This window comes from Miniopterus schreibersii, assembly GCF_964146895.1.
Source record: "Miniopterus schreibersii genome assembly, chromosome: 11".
Lineage (NCBI taxonomy): Eukaryota > Metazoa > Chordata > Mammalia > Chiroptera > Miniopteridae > Miniopterus > Miniopterus schreibersii.
The window spans coordinates 45,671,622-45,684,811 of NC_138111.1; the positions used below are offsets into that span (position 1 = coordinate 45,671,622).

Below are 13,190 nucleotides of genomic sequence, written 5' to 3' on the forward strand. Positions count from 1 at the left end.
ATCAGCCTTCTTAAGACTATGAGGATGAAGGCTACATTCAAAGGAAGGCAGAACAGAAAGATCGAAGGAGCACTAGCCCCAGGCTTATTACCTCTGGACTTACTGTTAAATGAGAAAAAAATAAACTATTCAATTAAACTTCTATAGTTGGGTTTCATTTACACGCAACCTAACACAATTCTAACAAAAAGGGCCAAAGTGGTATTCACAGCTAACTAAGACATAGGCACTGTTCCTTTTGCCAGCCAAAGACAAAACTGATCATGTAACGATGGCCATTGGGTTAGGTGTTCTCGCTACCCTGCAAATCCCCCTGGACCTGTACATGGAAGTAAGGTTGAAAAATGGATCGAGAAATCATTCTTCAAATTGAAATGTTTTTATTAGAATACTAATAATTACAGTAAAAAACAAACAAAAAACAAAACAAAAAACCCCCTCACACATGAAAAACACTCGAATGCTATTACAGATTAAGCAAATTAGTCGGAGGAAAAAGATTTCTGCAGTGTATACAAAATGTAAACATTTGCCCTGGGATTTCCCACAGATGGCACAGTCCATAAGGACTTATTTGGGGGGAAAAATAAGTCTATTGGGTCTCCAGTATAGCCTCTACAATCAATGTCTGCGAACTTGCTGCACTGAAAAAGTTCCTAGCACGCCCCCAAATTTTCTATGCAAAACACGAAAAATGGCTGCCAATCAAGGCAATTGGAACATCGACTGCTACATGTGGAGGCAGAGGCGCCGAAGCCAATCAGTCTTCCAACAGCGAGCTCCCACTCACTTTGCTAACTGTATTTACATTTACCTTGACAGAGATTACAAAAATATACACAGTATATAAAACCCCTACTTGAGTCTGGGGCGGGCGGTGAAATATGTCTTGCTTATCAAATGCTCGAGAGAGGCATCGGATCAGTCACTTGACCTCAGGGAGAGAACTAAGAGGAGGCCCTCTTCTGTTCCGAAAATGGAGACTCGTAAACCTCCATGGGTGGGCAGGTACAGACCAGGTGCTGGTCGCCATAGATGTCATCAATCCGGGCAATGGTTGGCCAGAATTTGTTCTCTGGTTTCACAAAGGGCTGTAAGAACAAAGGATGCAAACGTTCTGCGATATTCTGAGAGTTTCTCTCTCGAGAGGAGACTGCAGTGATATCCCCACGGCCTAAGACGCCACTGGCCCAACAAGTACTCAAAAAATATAAGAAGCTAAAAGCCAACCCCTTCATTACCATGCCCCCAAATCCAACTTTTGACACTTGTTTCCACCCCAAACAAAATGCACAGCATCTTCTCCTTCATATAAGAACCAGAAAAGAAAGAGAAATTGCATTTGGGGCCATCTCACTGTTGGATGACGGTAGCGAACGTCTACTTGACAGGGACGCCTATTGGGTCTCCCTCCACTGTGCGCCCCGCAGGTTCCCGGGCCTGTGGTTGACACTCAGACTCTGACTTCAGAGATCCAGAAGCCAATGCCTGTGCTCGGCGGACTTCCCTCGTCGTGACCCCCATTTCACAGTGTGTCCCACACATAGCTGATGTGAGACTGAGAGCGGGAGCCCCAGCTGGCGCTGTCAGCTCCCCAGGAGAACTTACGAGTGGGAATGCCGCCACCTCTCTGGAATACGGCCGGTCCCAGTGCGAGGATGTGACGCAGGTCAGGGAGTGTGGCGACATCTGAGACAGACCACGGGTGGGAGAGGGATCAGAGCAGAACCTGCCTCCTCCTCGGTCAGTGAGCTTCTGATGGAAGCCCATGGACCGAGAAGGCTACTGTTTGGCATCAATTTGGGGGGAAGGAAATCTTGGTAGGAAATTTTTTATTGTGAAATATTTCTAATACCAGAAAGTTATGGTCATATAATAAGCATACCTACTACCCGACATAACTCAACATTTGGTCATATTTGCTTAACCTTTTAAAATGAAAAACATTAGAGGCTGTGGAAGCTGCCTGAATTTCCTCTGTGCATCTCACTGTTTGCCTTCCTCTCCAGTGATAACCACCGTCTTGAATTTGGTGCTCACCACTCCTATCATGATTTTATAGTGTGACTGCATATATGAATAAATAGCATATGGCATAGTTTTTAAACCTCATATCACCCTACGAGCATTATCTCCACTTGCTTTTGTAACTCTGTATTATGTTCTTTAGATGTCTATTGCCAGTTTTAAAAACAGCCTAAATCCTGAATCAGCAATATCCAGAGGGGAAAAAAACAATAGTACATATGATCGTATTGCATCCCCTCGTTACTCGCCTGTCTTCTCCCGCCAGCCCTTGGCCCCTGCACTCTGTCTTCAGTGGGGCATTTGGGGAACTTGCCTGAGCTTCCCTGACCATCTCAAAAATGTTATCCAGCCTGAGGCCATAACAACACAACTACAGCCTTCACGGTTTTCTCGATTCATGATACCCCAGTTTAATACTATCTGGGCCTAATGAGAAACTCAGGGCTCTGACCAGATATAAATGAACATATTTTGGAAGAGGCAGGGTAATACCTAACAATTATTTCCTCAAACATAAGTCATAAACATAAAACATTCAGGCCAAGTAACAACCCAGTTTTTCTAAGAGATAACTGATCTAATATAAGAACTTGTCTTTATCCAGAGTTTGTGAGGTAAATAATCTCACTAGAGTGCACCAAACAGAGATACAGAATAAAACTTCTTCAACTAAATAGAGCCCTTCAGCCTCTGCTCCCTCTTTGGCAACTAGTACACGTGGTGTGTAGCTCCCACAATCCCAAAACAATTACATAAACAGAGTTAAGACATAGCAAATATTTACACTGTACTTAAGTAAGTGCTATGTTCAAGACTTAAACTTCCAAGTAATGAATGCATCGTCTTCTCAGAAGAATGGCCTTAACTCTAGGCAAGAATACATCATCTGACGAGAGAGTTCAGGGCTTGCTGACACACTGACCCAGCACTTTTTCTCCTCTATGGGACATTTTGAATAAAGCCCCAGTGTCTACACACCTTCAGTGGGTTGACCCTGGGGTCGATGCGGCCCTCCTCGATGTCGGCGATTTCCTGCCGGATGCTGATCATGGCGTCACAGAACCGATCCAGCTCTGCCTTGTCCTCCGACTCAGTGGGCTCAATCATGAGGGTCCCTGCCACGGGCCAGGACATGGTAGGGGCATGAAATCCTGCAAGAGAGACCGGGAAACGTGACACTAATTTTGACCTCCCGAATTTGGAAGAGACACTCCCTATCTTATAAGTTATTGTAAGGAAATCACCGGATAAATTTGCTAATATGTGTATCTGGGGAATCATTTCAGCACTGCTTATGAAAGAAAACAGGAAATAACACCCTACAATAAAGGATCAACTAAAGCAAATTTTACACGTTATCCATACAATAAATATGTAACCATCCAAAGTTATGTAAACTTATATTTGTTAAATTGGGTAAACATTGAAAAATATTAAGTGGAAAAAACCTACATAATAATATCCCATTTTATTTAAGAAAATGACAAAGTATTTTTATATATGTATATTTATATATGTATAGTATGAGGGAAGATACTTTGAAGAATAAATACTAAAGAATAACTACTAAAAGAATACTAAAAAATAAATACTAAAGAATATTAAAGTTTTAATGGGTGATCGCCAGAAAAGAGACTGGGATTTTTTTGATTTTTTTTTTAATATGTCTTTATTGATTTCGGAGAGAGGGAGGGAGGGAGAGAGAGAAATAGAAACATAAATGATGAGACAGTCACACCCCCTACTGGGGATCCAGCCCACAACCCAGGCATGTGCCCTGACTGGGAATCGAACCGTGAACTCCTAGTTCATAGGTTGATGCTCAACCGCTGAGCCACGCCGGCCGGGCAAGACTGGAATTCTAATTTCACTTTGTGTTTTAGAATCTTTCAATAATGCTCATGTATTACTTGCAGATAAGAAAAATTAAAATATTAAAGCCTATGAGAAGTTCAATAACGAGGTAACAGCAGTAAGGACCTGGAGCAAGTGCTACTATCCCTGTCTCACACAGAGGGAAACAGATTTAAGCACAGCCCGGAAAGCCTTTGCCTCTACACTGAATAGGGTGAAGGTGTTTCTACATTTTCATTAGTTTTCACATGTAAGATGAATTTACAAGAAACATGGTCAAGAGAGAGATTTCCTAGACAAGAACCAAAAATAGAGCGCAATGGTTCCCATTTCTCAGGCATCATTACATGAGTGCTTGAGCGTCATGCTGTTAGGAATTGTCTCCTCCACATTTTATTACAAAAATGTTCAAACATACTGATAAGTTAAAAGGAGTAAACACCCATACACCTTCCACCTAGATTCTACAATAATGCTGTTTGCTTTATCACATATCTACTCATCCATCCTATTTTTGGTGCATTTCAAAGTATGATGCTGTCATAAGTACACTTCTGCGTGTATATCATTAACTAGAATTCAATATCTAGTTCCATATTTTTGTGCTAAAATTTACATACAGTGAAATGCAGAAATCTTAAATGTACCATTTAATGAGTTTTGACGAATGCATAAAACTGTTACCCAAACCAGAACGGGATTTTTTTTTTAAACAAAAAGTTGTTCTCGTGAAGTCTGACCTCAATTCCATGTGAGCAAGTTCAGCCCAACCTATTCTGCTGTAGGTGAATTGCTGTGGAACCATCTGAGTTGCCTTGGAAACACAAATTCCTGGATCTCAACCCTGATTCAGGTGGTCCAAGATAGGGCTCAGAAATCTGAGTTTAAAAACTCTCCAGGTGCCCAGCGGTGTGGCTCAGCGGTTGAGCATCAACCTAGGTAGGATCCAGGAGACGGTGGTTCGATTCCCAGTCAGGGCACATGCCCGGGTTGCGGGCTGGATCCCCAGTCAGGGGCGTGCAGGAGGCAGCCGATCAGTGACTCTCTCACCATTGATGTTTCTCTCTCTCTCTCTCTCCCTTCCTCTCTCTGAAATCAATAAAGATACATTTAAAAAACAAAAACAACTCTCCAGGTGATTCCAATCATTAGTTATGTTTGTAAACCTCTTCCCTAAGGCAGTGAGCCCCACCCTTGTCAGCCAGGACTCATCCATGGGTGCTTATTAAATATACAGATTACTAGGCCTTTCCCTGGAAATTCTGATTCAGCTGGCATGACTAAGACCCAGCATCTGCATCGTCATTTTCATTGTTGTTATTTTGCTTAGTCTTCCTTCCTCCCTCCCTCCCTCCCTCCCTCCCTCCCTCCCTCCCTCCCTGCCTCCCTCCCTCCCTCCCTCCCTCCCTCCCTCCCTTCCTTCCTTCCTTCCTTCCTTCCTTCCTTCCTTCCTTCCTTCCTTCCACACATATATTCTGAGTGTCTACTATGCGCCAGGCTCCTGGACAATTCTGGGCTTAGGGAAAGTGTGGCAATCACTCCATCAAACATCAAAATAATGCCAAGGTTGGAGATAGAAAAGGACTGGAAATACCGGGTGGTAACTCCAATTACCACCTCCCTCCTGGCTCCTTCTCTCTCCCTTCAAGTGCTGCCGTAGTCAGGTGGGAGATGCCAGGAGACTGAGTCATGTTATTGGAAGAGTCAAGAGGCGGTTTTGATGAGGCAGTTGCCAGTTTCATTAATGAAACCACTCTCTGGCTCTCCCATTTATTATCAGCGTAACTTTGCATAATGAGATCACTCATTCCCGAGAGAATGAGTCACACACATGGAACTCCCATTATGATGTAGTAGCAAACCTACTAAATTATTAAAGTTTTCACTTTCCTTATTAAAAGAAGTCACTCAAATCACCATTAAAATTCAGATGGGACTCTACATCCATTGAAAGGCAAAGTTCTCTCCAACTCAGCCTTTCTGAGAATCAAAAGGTCTTTGATATTATTAATAATGTCACTAAGAAAATGTATTTGAATAAGGGCTGTGCTGCATGAACATCTACTAATATACAAAGAGCCCTATGTCTCTTAAAATCCTTCAAAGAAAATTGCATCATTGCTGTAAAAACATGTGCCTATGCCTTCATTTCTAGAAGCAGCTGGAACAGCTATGTCATCCCTGAAATGGTTATAAATGTGAATATAACACTTCTCTAACACTCCTACAGGTTACTTGCTCCACTTATTTCCCCATTACACCAACTTACTTCTTCATGGACCACTCCGTTTACCAGGAGTGGGATAGAAATAAGAATTTACCAGAAACATGGGAGGAGAGCACAATCATTTTCTTTGGGATTTTTAATTTTGTTAATGAGACAGACTTCTTTTCTTGGCTGCATGGAGTCAAGATGCATGATTTAATATCTTTGAAAGGGCAGTACAAATGCAGTCACAAGGGAGAGTTTTTTCTCTCTCACTTTGAAGGTTGCCTAGAACCCTGGGCTCCACATTTAGCCTATGGACCAGTTTCCAACGGTGACTGTACAGTTTGTGCCTCCAGGAAGTGTTCCGTAGCCAGATAAGGCGGCTGCATGAGTGTCGAAAGCCCAAGTTCCCCTCCCTACAAGGGCCACTCACCGTAATCCTGAAGTCTCTTGGCCACATCCACAGCCTCAATATTTGCAGACTTTTTGAAGGGTCTTGTATCCAAAATAAATTCATGAGCCACATAACCTGTTTGGGAAAATTGTTTTGTCTGAAGATTAGCATCAGCTTGTTTTACCCAATCAAATGGGCAAATAAATCAGCTTTTCAATGCATATTAAAATGCATGGCACTTGGTAAGTTTACAGTTGGAAACAAAGACTTCCTCTGTTCCTATTACAAATAAAAATGTTTAACATGTCAGGCCAATGTATCCGATCCTTAGTGCATAACACACCCCTGAGCCAAGAAGCTAATGGGAGGCGGGACTTCAGTGCCAAGGCACTGCTGGAACATGAAACAGAGATTTCTGGGGAATGAGATTATTTCTAACTCTGAGGACCTAAAATCTACTTGCAGCAGTCATCACAGGCCTGATCCTTCTATACAAAATATTTCTAAAGCTGAAGATCCATGATACCCATTTTAGCAACTTTTCCCCCAACATCAAATAACTGTTTCTTCTGTGTGCATGTAAATATACTAAACATATATCCATAAGACACACACAGAATTTTACGTGATTCTTCAAAGGGGACTTTGAAATTTGGGTTTCAGACTGAGAATTAGAAATAGGGCCTGTTAAGCAGCACATGGGCAGTGGCAAGGAGCCGATGAAGCCAAAATCGCTGTGGTGGTCAGTTCACTTTGTTCTGGGTTTGTAAACTGATTGCCTCTCTATGTCCAGGCTGCCATCTCCCCAGAATGAGCTGTTGACCACCCATCCATCATCAAAAATAAACCACCAAGTAAGTCAGCATTTTCATAAACAGAACAACATTCCTGAGAGCTTCCCAAGTTCCATGGCCCACATACGGATGAATTTCCTTCGAGGAAAGTATCTATGCATGAGATAATAATGTACTATTTCTTAACCTGCTTTCCTGACTCTCAGGAAACAATGGATCTACTTACAGGTCCTTGGAGCAGAGAAGCCTGAGAATAGCTCCAGTCATTACCAGCCCCTGAACATGGTCTGCGAACTCCTCTGCTTTTTATGTACTGAATACATATAAATAGATTGGTTTTATTTGAAAATAAAAGTATGAGATCCTGAGGCTTTGAATATACTGTCACTGCATATTTTTAAAACACCGCTTTCTAACAATGACAGTGACTAAATTTGTGAGGGGTGTGATTCCTAAGTAGAACACCGTATTCATAGGTAGGTAAATTGGTGGGGGGGCTCCATTTGGGGAGCCCAACCTTTGACCTTTCTGCTCTGAGCCTCTGACAGCCAACCCAGCATTGCGAAAGTGACTTAAGGAAGCTCACTGCTCTGAAGGACACTCAGCAGCAGGAGGGGAGGAGGAGAGGGACACATGACAGCGAAGAGGGTCGCTGGTTCTGGTGGGAGTGAGCAGAATCTTCCAGAGGTTCAGCAAGAGCTGAAAGGCCCCACCAAGCCAAGCCTAGCCCAGCGCTGCTAATACCAAGACTTCATCTGCAGAGGCCCCCACCACAGCCAAGTGGTTTGGGAAGCGCTCCATTTTCAAAATGAGGTTCAGATGTTATTTTCTAAATCCATAGTCTAATGCATTCAAATGGAAACTGTAGTGGAATTTCAGCATCTCTCTCCCTCTGCTTGAGCCCTGAAAGGGGTGAAATTTAAACTTGGTGGCTTTTGGAGGCCCAGGATGTTCATCTTTGTTTGCAGTTTTTAAGGAGAAAAGATATACAAACAGTCTATGGTATATGGTGAGTTGGGCAATCTGAGGTAGAAATTGTATAAACTGATCAGTGCAAGTTTTAATTTTCACTGAGTAGGTGTTTCCGCTCTGCCTACCCATGACTATAACTCGGAATCTGACTAGACAGCAAGTCAAAGGAGCAAGGAGAGGAGGGGGTGGGATGGTGGAAAAGCAAAATAATAGTGGCTTGGCTCTAGGCTTAGAACATGCCCCCTCCTAACCCCCCAGAAGTTAATCATCTTCCGAGGCTATAGAACGTGCTACAGAAAAAGAAGACTTCTCAAAGCCCCCCTTGAGGGCAGGGGCCTGACCTGGCTTATCCCTAAGCCTCAGAGTGACTGCCTAGAAGTACATGGGGCTCACTAGTTGATTATAAAGCGTGGGTGGGAAACCAACGCTCAGTCAAGCTTTTCAGTGGCAATCCAGGAACCACAAGTAACAGAATCATAACTCTGGAAATGAGGCGGGTAGGCAGGGCCCCCGGCCTCAGGTGGGGTCTTTTCCCAGCCAGGGATGTGAGGTACCAGCTCTTGAGGCCCATGTCCTCCCATAAAGGCCACCAGCAAACCTATTCAGGGACAAGCATTTCCAAAAAGAGTTAGGTTTGTCCAAGGTCAAAACAGGAGAGGCATTAAGAGTTTAAAACATAGCCCTAGCTCGTCTGGCTCAGTGGTAGAGCATCGGCCTGCAGACTGAAGGGTCCCGGTTCAATTCCAGCCAAGGGCACGTACCTCGGTTGCAGGCTCCATCCCCGGCCCTGGTTGGGGCGCATGCGGGAGGCAAACCAGTCAATGTGTCTCTCTCACATCAGTGTTTCTCTCTCTCTCACTTTCCTTTCCCCTCTCTCTGAAAAGCAATGGAAAAAATATCCTAGGGTGAGGATTTAAAAAAAAAAAAAAGAAAAGAATTTAAAACATAAATAAAACATTGGGATATGAACAAAGTTGTCTACTCTGCTGACAGGAACACCATTTAGGTCAAAGAGTGAGCTTAGCCTCCCACAAAAATAGACGCCTGTGAATTTTTAAATTTCTCCTTTAAAAAGATATCATTTCACCTGAGGTAAGTCCTTTCTTTTCACCTCCTCGCAGAATAAATACTATTGCCGCTCCCCATCCCAGTTCTTACCTCCCACCCCTTCTCTTTGCAAACCCATAAGCCTCAACCATTTAGCTGGTGTTTTCAAATCTCTCAAAGAAACGGTTCATAAAAGGAAGCCTGGAGTTCATTAAAATTATTGCTTCATAGTCATGGGTAATTCTGAAAAATCTTATTTAGAGCTAGTAAATAAGATTAAGATGAATAACGGTCTTCGAATACTGCCATTAGACATGTGGGAATACAATATGCTTAAAACATTTCTATTTTGGGCCCCTGGGAGGTACAGTGATAATTCTTTTCTAGGCCCTAAATTATGAAGCCTCAAATTGTATAATGAATGTGTTTACCGGACCAAACATGAGACACTTTTTGGTTTCATGAACTTTGGGATTGGGTAATAAAGTCTGTAATCACCAATCTTTTTCTGCTTGGGATGAGAAAGAGGTTTCATTATTTAATTCTGAGGTAAAGTGTCAAAACAATGGAAATTTTCTCTGCCTTTTTGTGCTGCAAATCCCCTAGGACAGTGGGACTGTCTCTGCCCCAAGCAGGCACTGAAATGCTAAGCGCATGGTTGACACCCCAGAAACACTTGCTCACCTTCCTCTCTGCTGGGGAGGCCACCCCCACCGTCCAGCGCGCACGAGTCCCTGCTGTAAAAAACTAAACTTTCACACCACGCTCCTCCGCACACATACCTAAAACCACTGAGTTGTACATTTTACGTGGGTGACTTGTGTGGTATGTGAATTCTATCTGAACGAAGTTGTCAAATAAAGTTCATCATAAGGAAATTTTCAATACAAAAAAACTTAAAAATAGGAAAAAAACACACCCAGAAACCTTGACATATTAAAGCAGAAAGATTGTGTTTCACTCATCAGATTGGCAAAGATATTTTTGGTTTGCGTTGCATTTCCCTGCTCACTAGGCCCTGGTGCCGTGATCACTCTCATCTGCTAACAGTGTGGAATAAATTGGTATGAAGTCTCCTGGGGGACAACTAGGCCATGTGTATCTAGAGCTGAAATGAATCCATGTCCTCTGAGATAATAATTTCTCGCCTACAACTCTAACCTAAGGAAATAAGCAGAGATTTTTTCATTTTTTTTTTTTAAACTAAGAAATGCAAACAACTCAGGGGGAAAACTTACAGAATTGCTTAAATCATGGTACACTCATACGACAGAATTGATGCAGCCACTTTCAAAGAGCACTTAATGGCATGGGGAAATGATCACAGTATAAGATAAAGTTAAAAAACAGGATACAAACTGTGCTTATAATATAAACTCAACTGTCTAAAGCTAAAATGAGAAGGAATACAGCATCATATTAATCGTAGTTGTGTCTGCTGGATGGAACCATGGATCATTTACATTTTCTGTCTCAAACTTTTTTATTTTCCAGATTTTCCATGTTGAGCATCTATATATTATTACATAACCAGACAAAACAAACACTGAAGCTATTTCTGAAGGCCAATATATACGCAGGATGCATTTCACAACACAAGAGCTGTACCTGAATTAATTAGTAGCTCTAGTAGCTTCTTTAATATCCACTTCAGAAGCATCGCATTGTGTTGCTTAGAGACATAGTGCCCCCACTTTCTTCCCTACTCTCTGGGGAGCATCCCCACCCAGAGCTTCCGGGTATTTAATTATTTTCTATTTTCATACTCTAGAACCATCCCTGTGGGCACATATTTATAAGGCAAAACCAGCCTTTAAATGAAAAATCACAGACGTAGACAGACGTACACTCCTCCTGGGCGGGAAAAACCCAAAGCCAAAGAGGAGCCTCTGTCCTGCCCAAGGTCTGGGCGCGCTGCTTCCTGACTACGTCTCTGCTCCAAGTGCCCTCTGTTCCGGCTCTCAGATCTGAGACCACATCCAACTCATTGTGGTCTGCCTGGCACCAACCCCTCCTATCACCTCCAGGGTGACTGTGATCCCCCATCTATTATTCTCTCTATCGAAGCTTCACTCTCCCCTCTTCACTGTATCTTCCCTGGAAACTTAAAGTCATGTTGTTTTCTTATTTAAAAACAAAACGAAACTGCATGCTATTGCAGCAGCTCCTACCCCCCTTCACTACCAAACTCTCCCAAACACTGAGTGCCCCCCACATCTCCTCCCAACCTCTGTCCGGCTCTCAGCCCATTCCCACCTGGCGTCTGCCTCACCATTTTGCACTAACTGCTTTCAAAGGTGACCGAAGGCTTCCTAACTGTTAAAGGCAAAGGTGTCTTGGAAGAGCCTAAGAGGCAAGACCTACCGCTCGGTGCTCTTCAGTCTGTCTCTCCCTGCTGGACAGCATGGGGCATTTATTTGCTGGCACGTACTGTGCCAGGCATGATGCCAGGTACCAGAGCTTCAGAATTACAACAGGCAGGGCCCACCCTGCAGGAGTTTGGGGGTCGAGGGCAGGGCCAGACGATAAACCAAGCGGGAGAAATCTTCAGTGCAGAGGGAGCCAAGAGGAGGTAGTTCTCTCCACCCAGAAAGGGAGGCTTCCCTCTTAATGTGGCCATCTGCTCGAGGGGGTTTGCTACGGTTTTTCAGTACTCTTTCTTGGATCTCACCACTTCCAAGAGTCTGCTCTCAGGTTCTATGTCCTCTGCACAGCTACCTACTTCATCGCCTCCCATCACTTCCAAGGTGAATTTGTTCCTCCATCTATTAGTCCCTCAATTACAAGCCTAAGACGCTTACCTAAAATTTCTCTTCACACTCAACTTATCAGTAACTAAGTCTCACTGATTCTACTTCTAATAGCATATTTGTCCCATGCCACTGTCTTAATGATGTCAGCATTCTCTTAATCCTGCCATTACACCCCTCAAAAACATTTCTGGCTCAGAGGTCAAGTCCTGAGCCTTCCAAGACCTTCAGGGCCCCATGCTACCTCTCCAGCCTCATCCTCACCTCCTCCTATGCCGTCCTTCAACCCATCCAACACTCCGGCCACCCCAACCACTCCTTTGTCCCTGGCTTCTCCTGGACCTCTGTTTACTTGGACTCTGCTACACTTCCTTCCAGACTCACTCAATTGGCTCCTCCCAGAAGGCTGTCCCAACCATTTCATCCTGCCTCTGCCCAGTCTGAATTGCTCCACTCTCTGGGGGCATTCCCATATCACTTTGTGAGGTAAGGAGCTCGTGGCATTTACATACACATCTCTCAGTGGTGTGGGCTCCTTGCTGGCTTGGGCTGTGTAGACTAACTTCATTGCAGAGCCTTGCAAACGCTGACACCCTTGAATTGTTCACTAAATTTAAGTTATTTCCAATAACTCTACACTTTTCTCTGGTATATGCTAAGAAACACAAGTTTTCCGCCCACTTCAGAAAACCACATCTACTAGGCCAAACTTGGTTTGGCCAACAACAAAAAACAAAACACAAGCTGATGGAAGACTCAAGTTAATACTTGCCTCTTGCACCCCGGAAAAGGACTCTGTAGTGTTTTTCTAATCTCTTGGCCATGTAGTTGGCATTTAATATAGCAATTTCTGTAGCTTGTTTAAGGCCCTTGACTCCCATCATCTGCAACAAAGGGAAAAAGAGCCATCAACCATGGAACAGGTAAACCCAAATGGCACAAAACAAAGACACCCCCAGAGGAATCCCCCCACAAAGGAAATCAGCACACCATCACTTTACAAATTGCAGATGAGTGGAAAACCCTAACAAGGACATCGGTCAGTCCCCTCTAAGCCTGAAACAGTTTTTGGTTTTCTCCTTTGAATAGTAGTTTTACATTTCTAATTGTAGTAACAAAGCCTACAGCAGGGCAAAACTGAC

The 13,190-nt window shown here is 43.5% G+C and overlaps 1 protein-coding gene across 2 annotated transcripts in view; it reads right to left on the reverse strand.

Annotated features, from left to right (window-relative positions):
- Positions 1 to 358: 358 nt before the first annotated feature.
- The window catches only part of GLDC (glycine decarboxylase), a 72,064-nt gene continuing 59,232 nt past the window's right edge, over positions 359 to 13,190 (reverse strand). For both annotated transcript variants that reach the window (XM_081151628.1, XM_081151627.1), the window contains 5 exons: positions 12,821 to 12,932; positions 6,525 to 6,620; positions 3,007 to 3,179; positions 1,609 to 1,689; positions 359 to 1,091 (listed from right to left, as the gene is read on the reverse strand). In XM_081151628.1, coding sequence (XP_081007754.1) covers positions 948 to 1,091; positions 1,609 to 1,689; positions 3,007 to 3,179; positions 6,525 to 6,620; positions 12,821 to 12,932 — 606 coding nt within the window. In that variant the 3' untranslated portion in view covers positions 359 to 947. The remainder of the gene's footprint in view (positions 1,092 to 1,608; positions 1,690 to 3,006; positions 3,180 to 6,524; positions 6,621 to 12,820; positions 12,933 to 13,190) is intronic.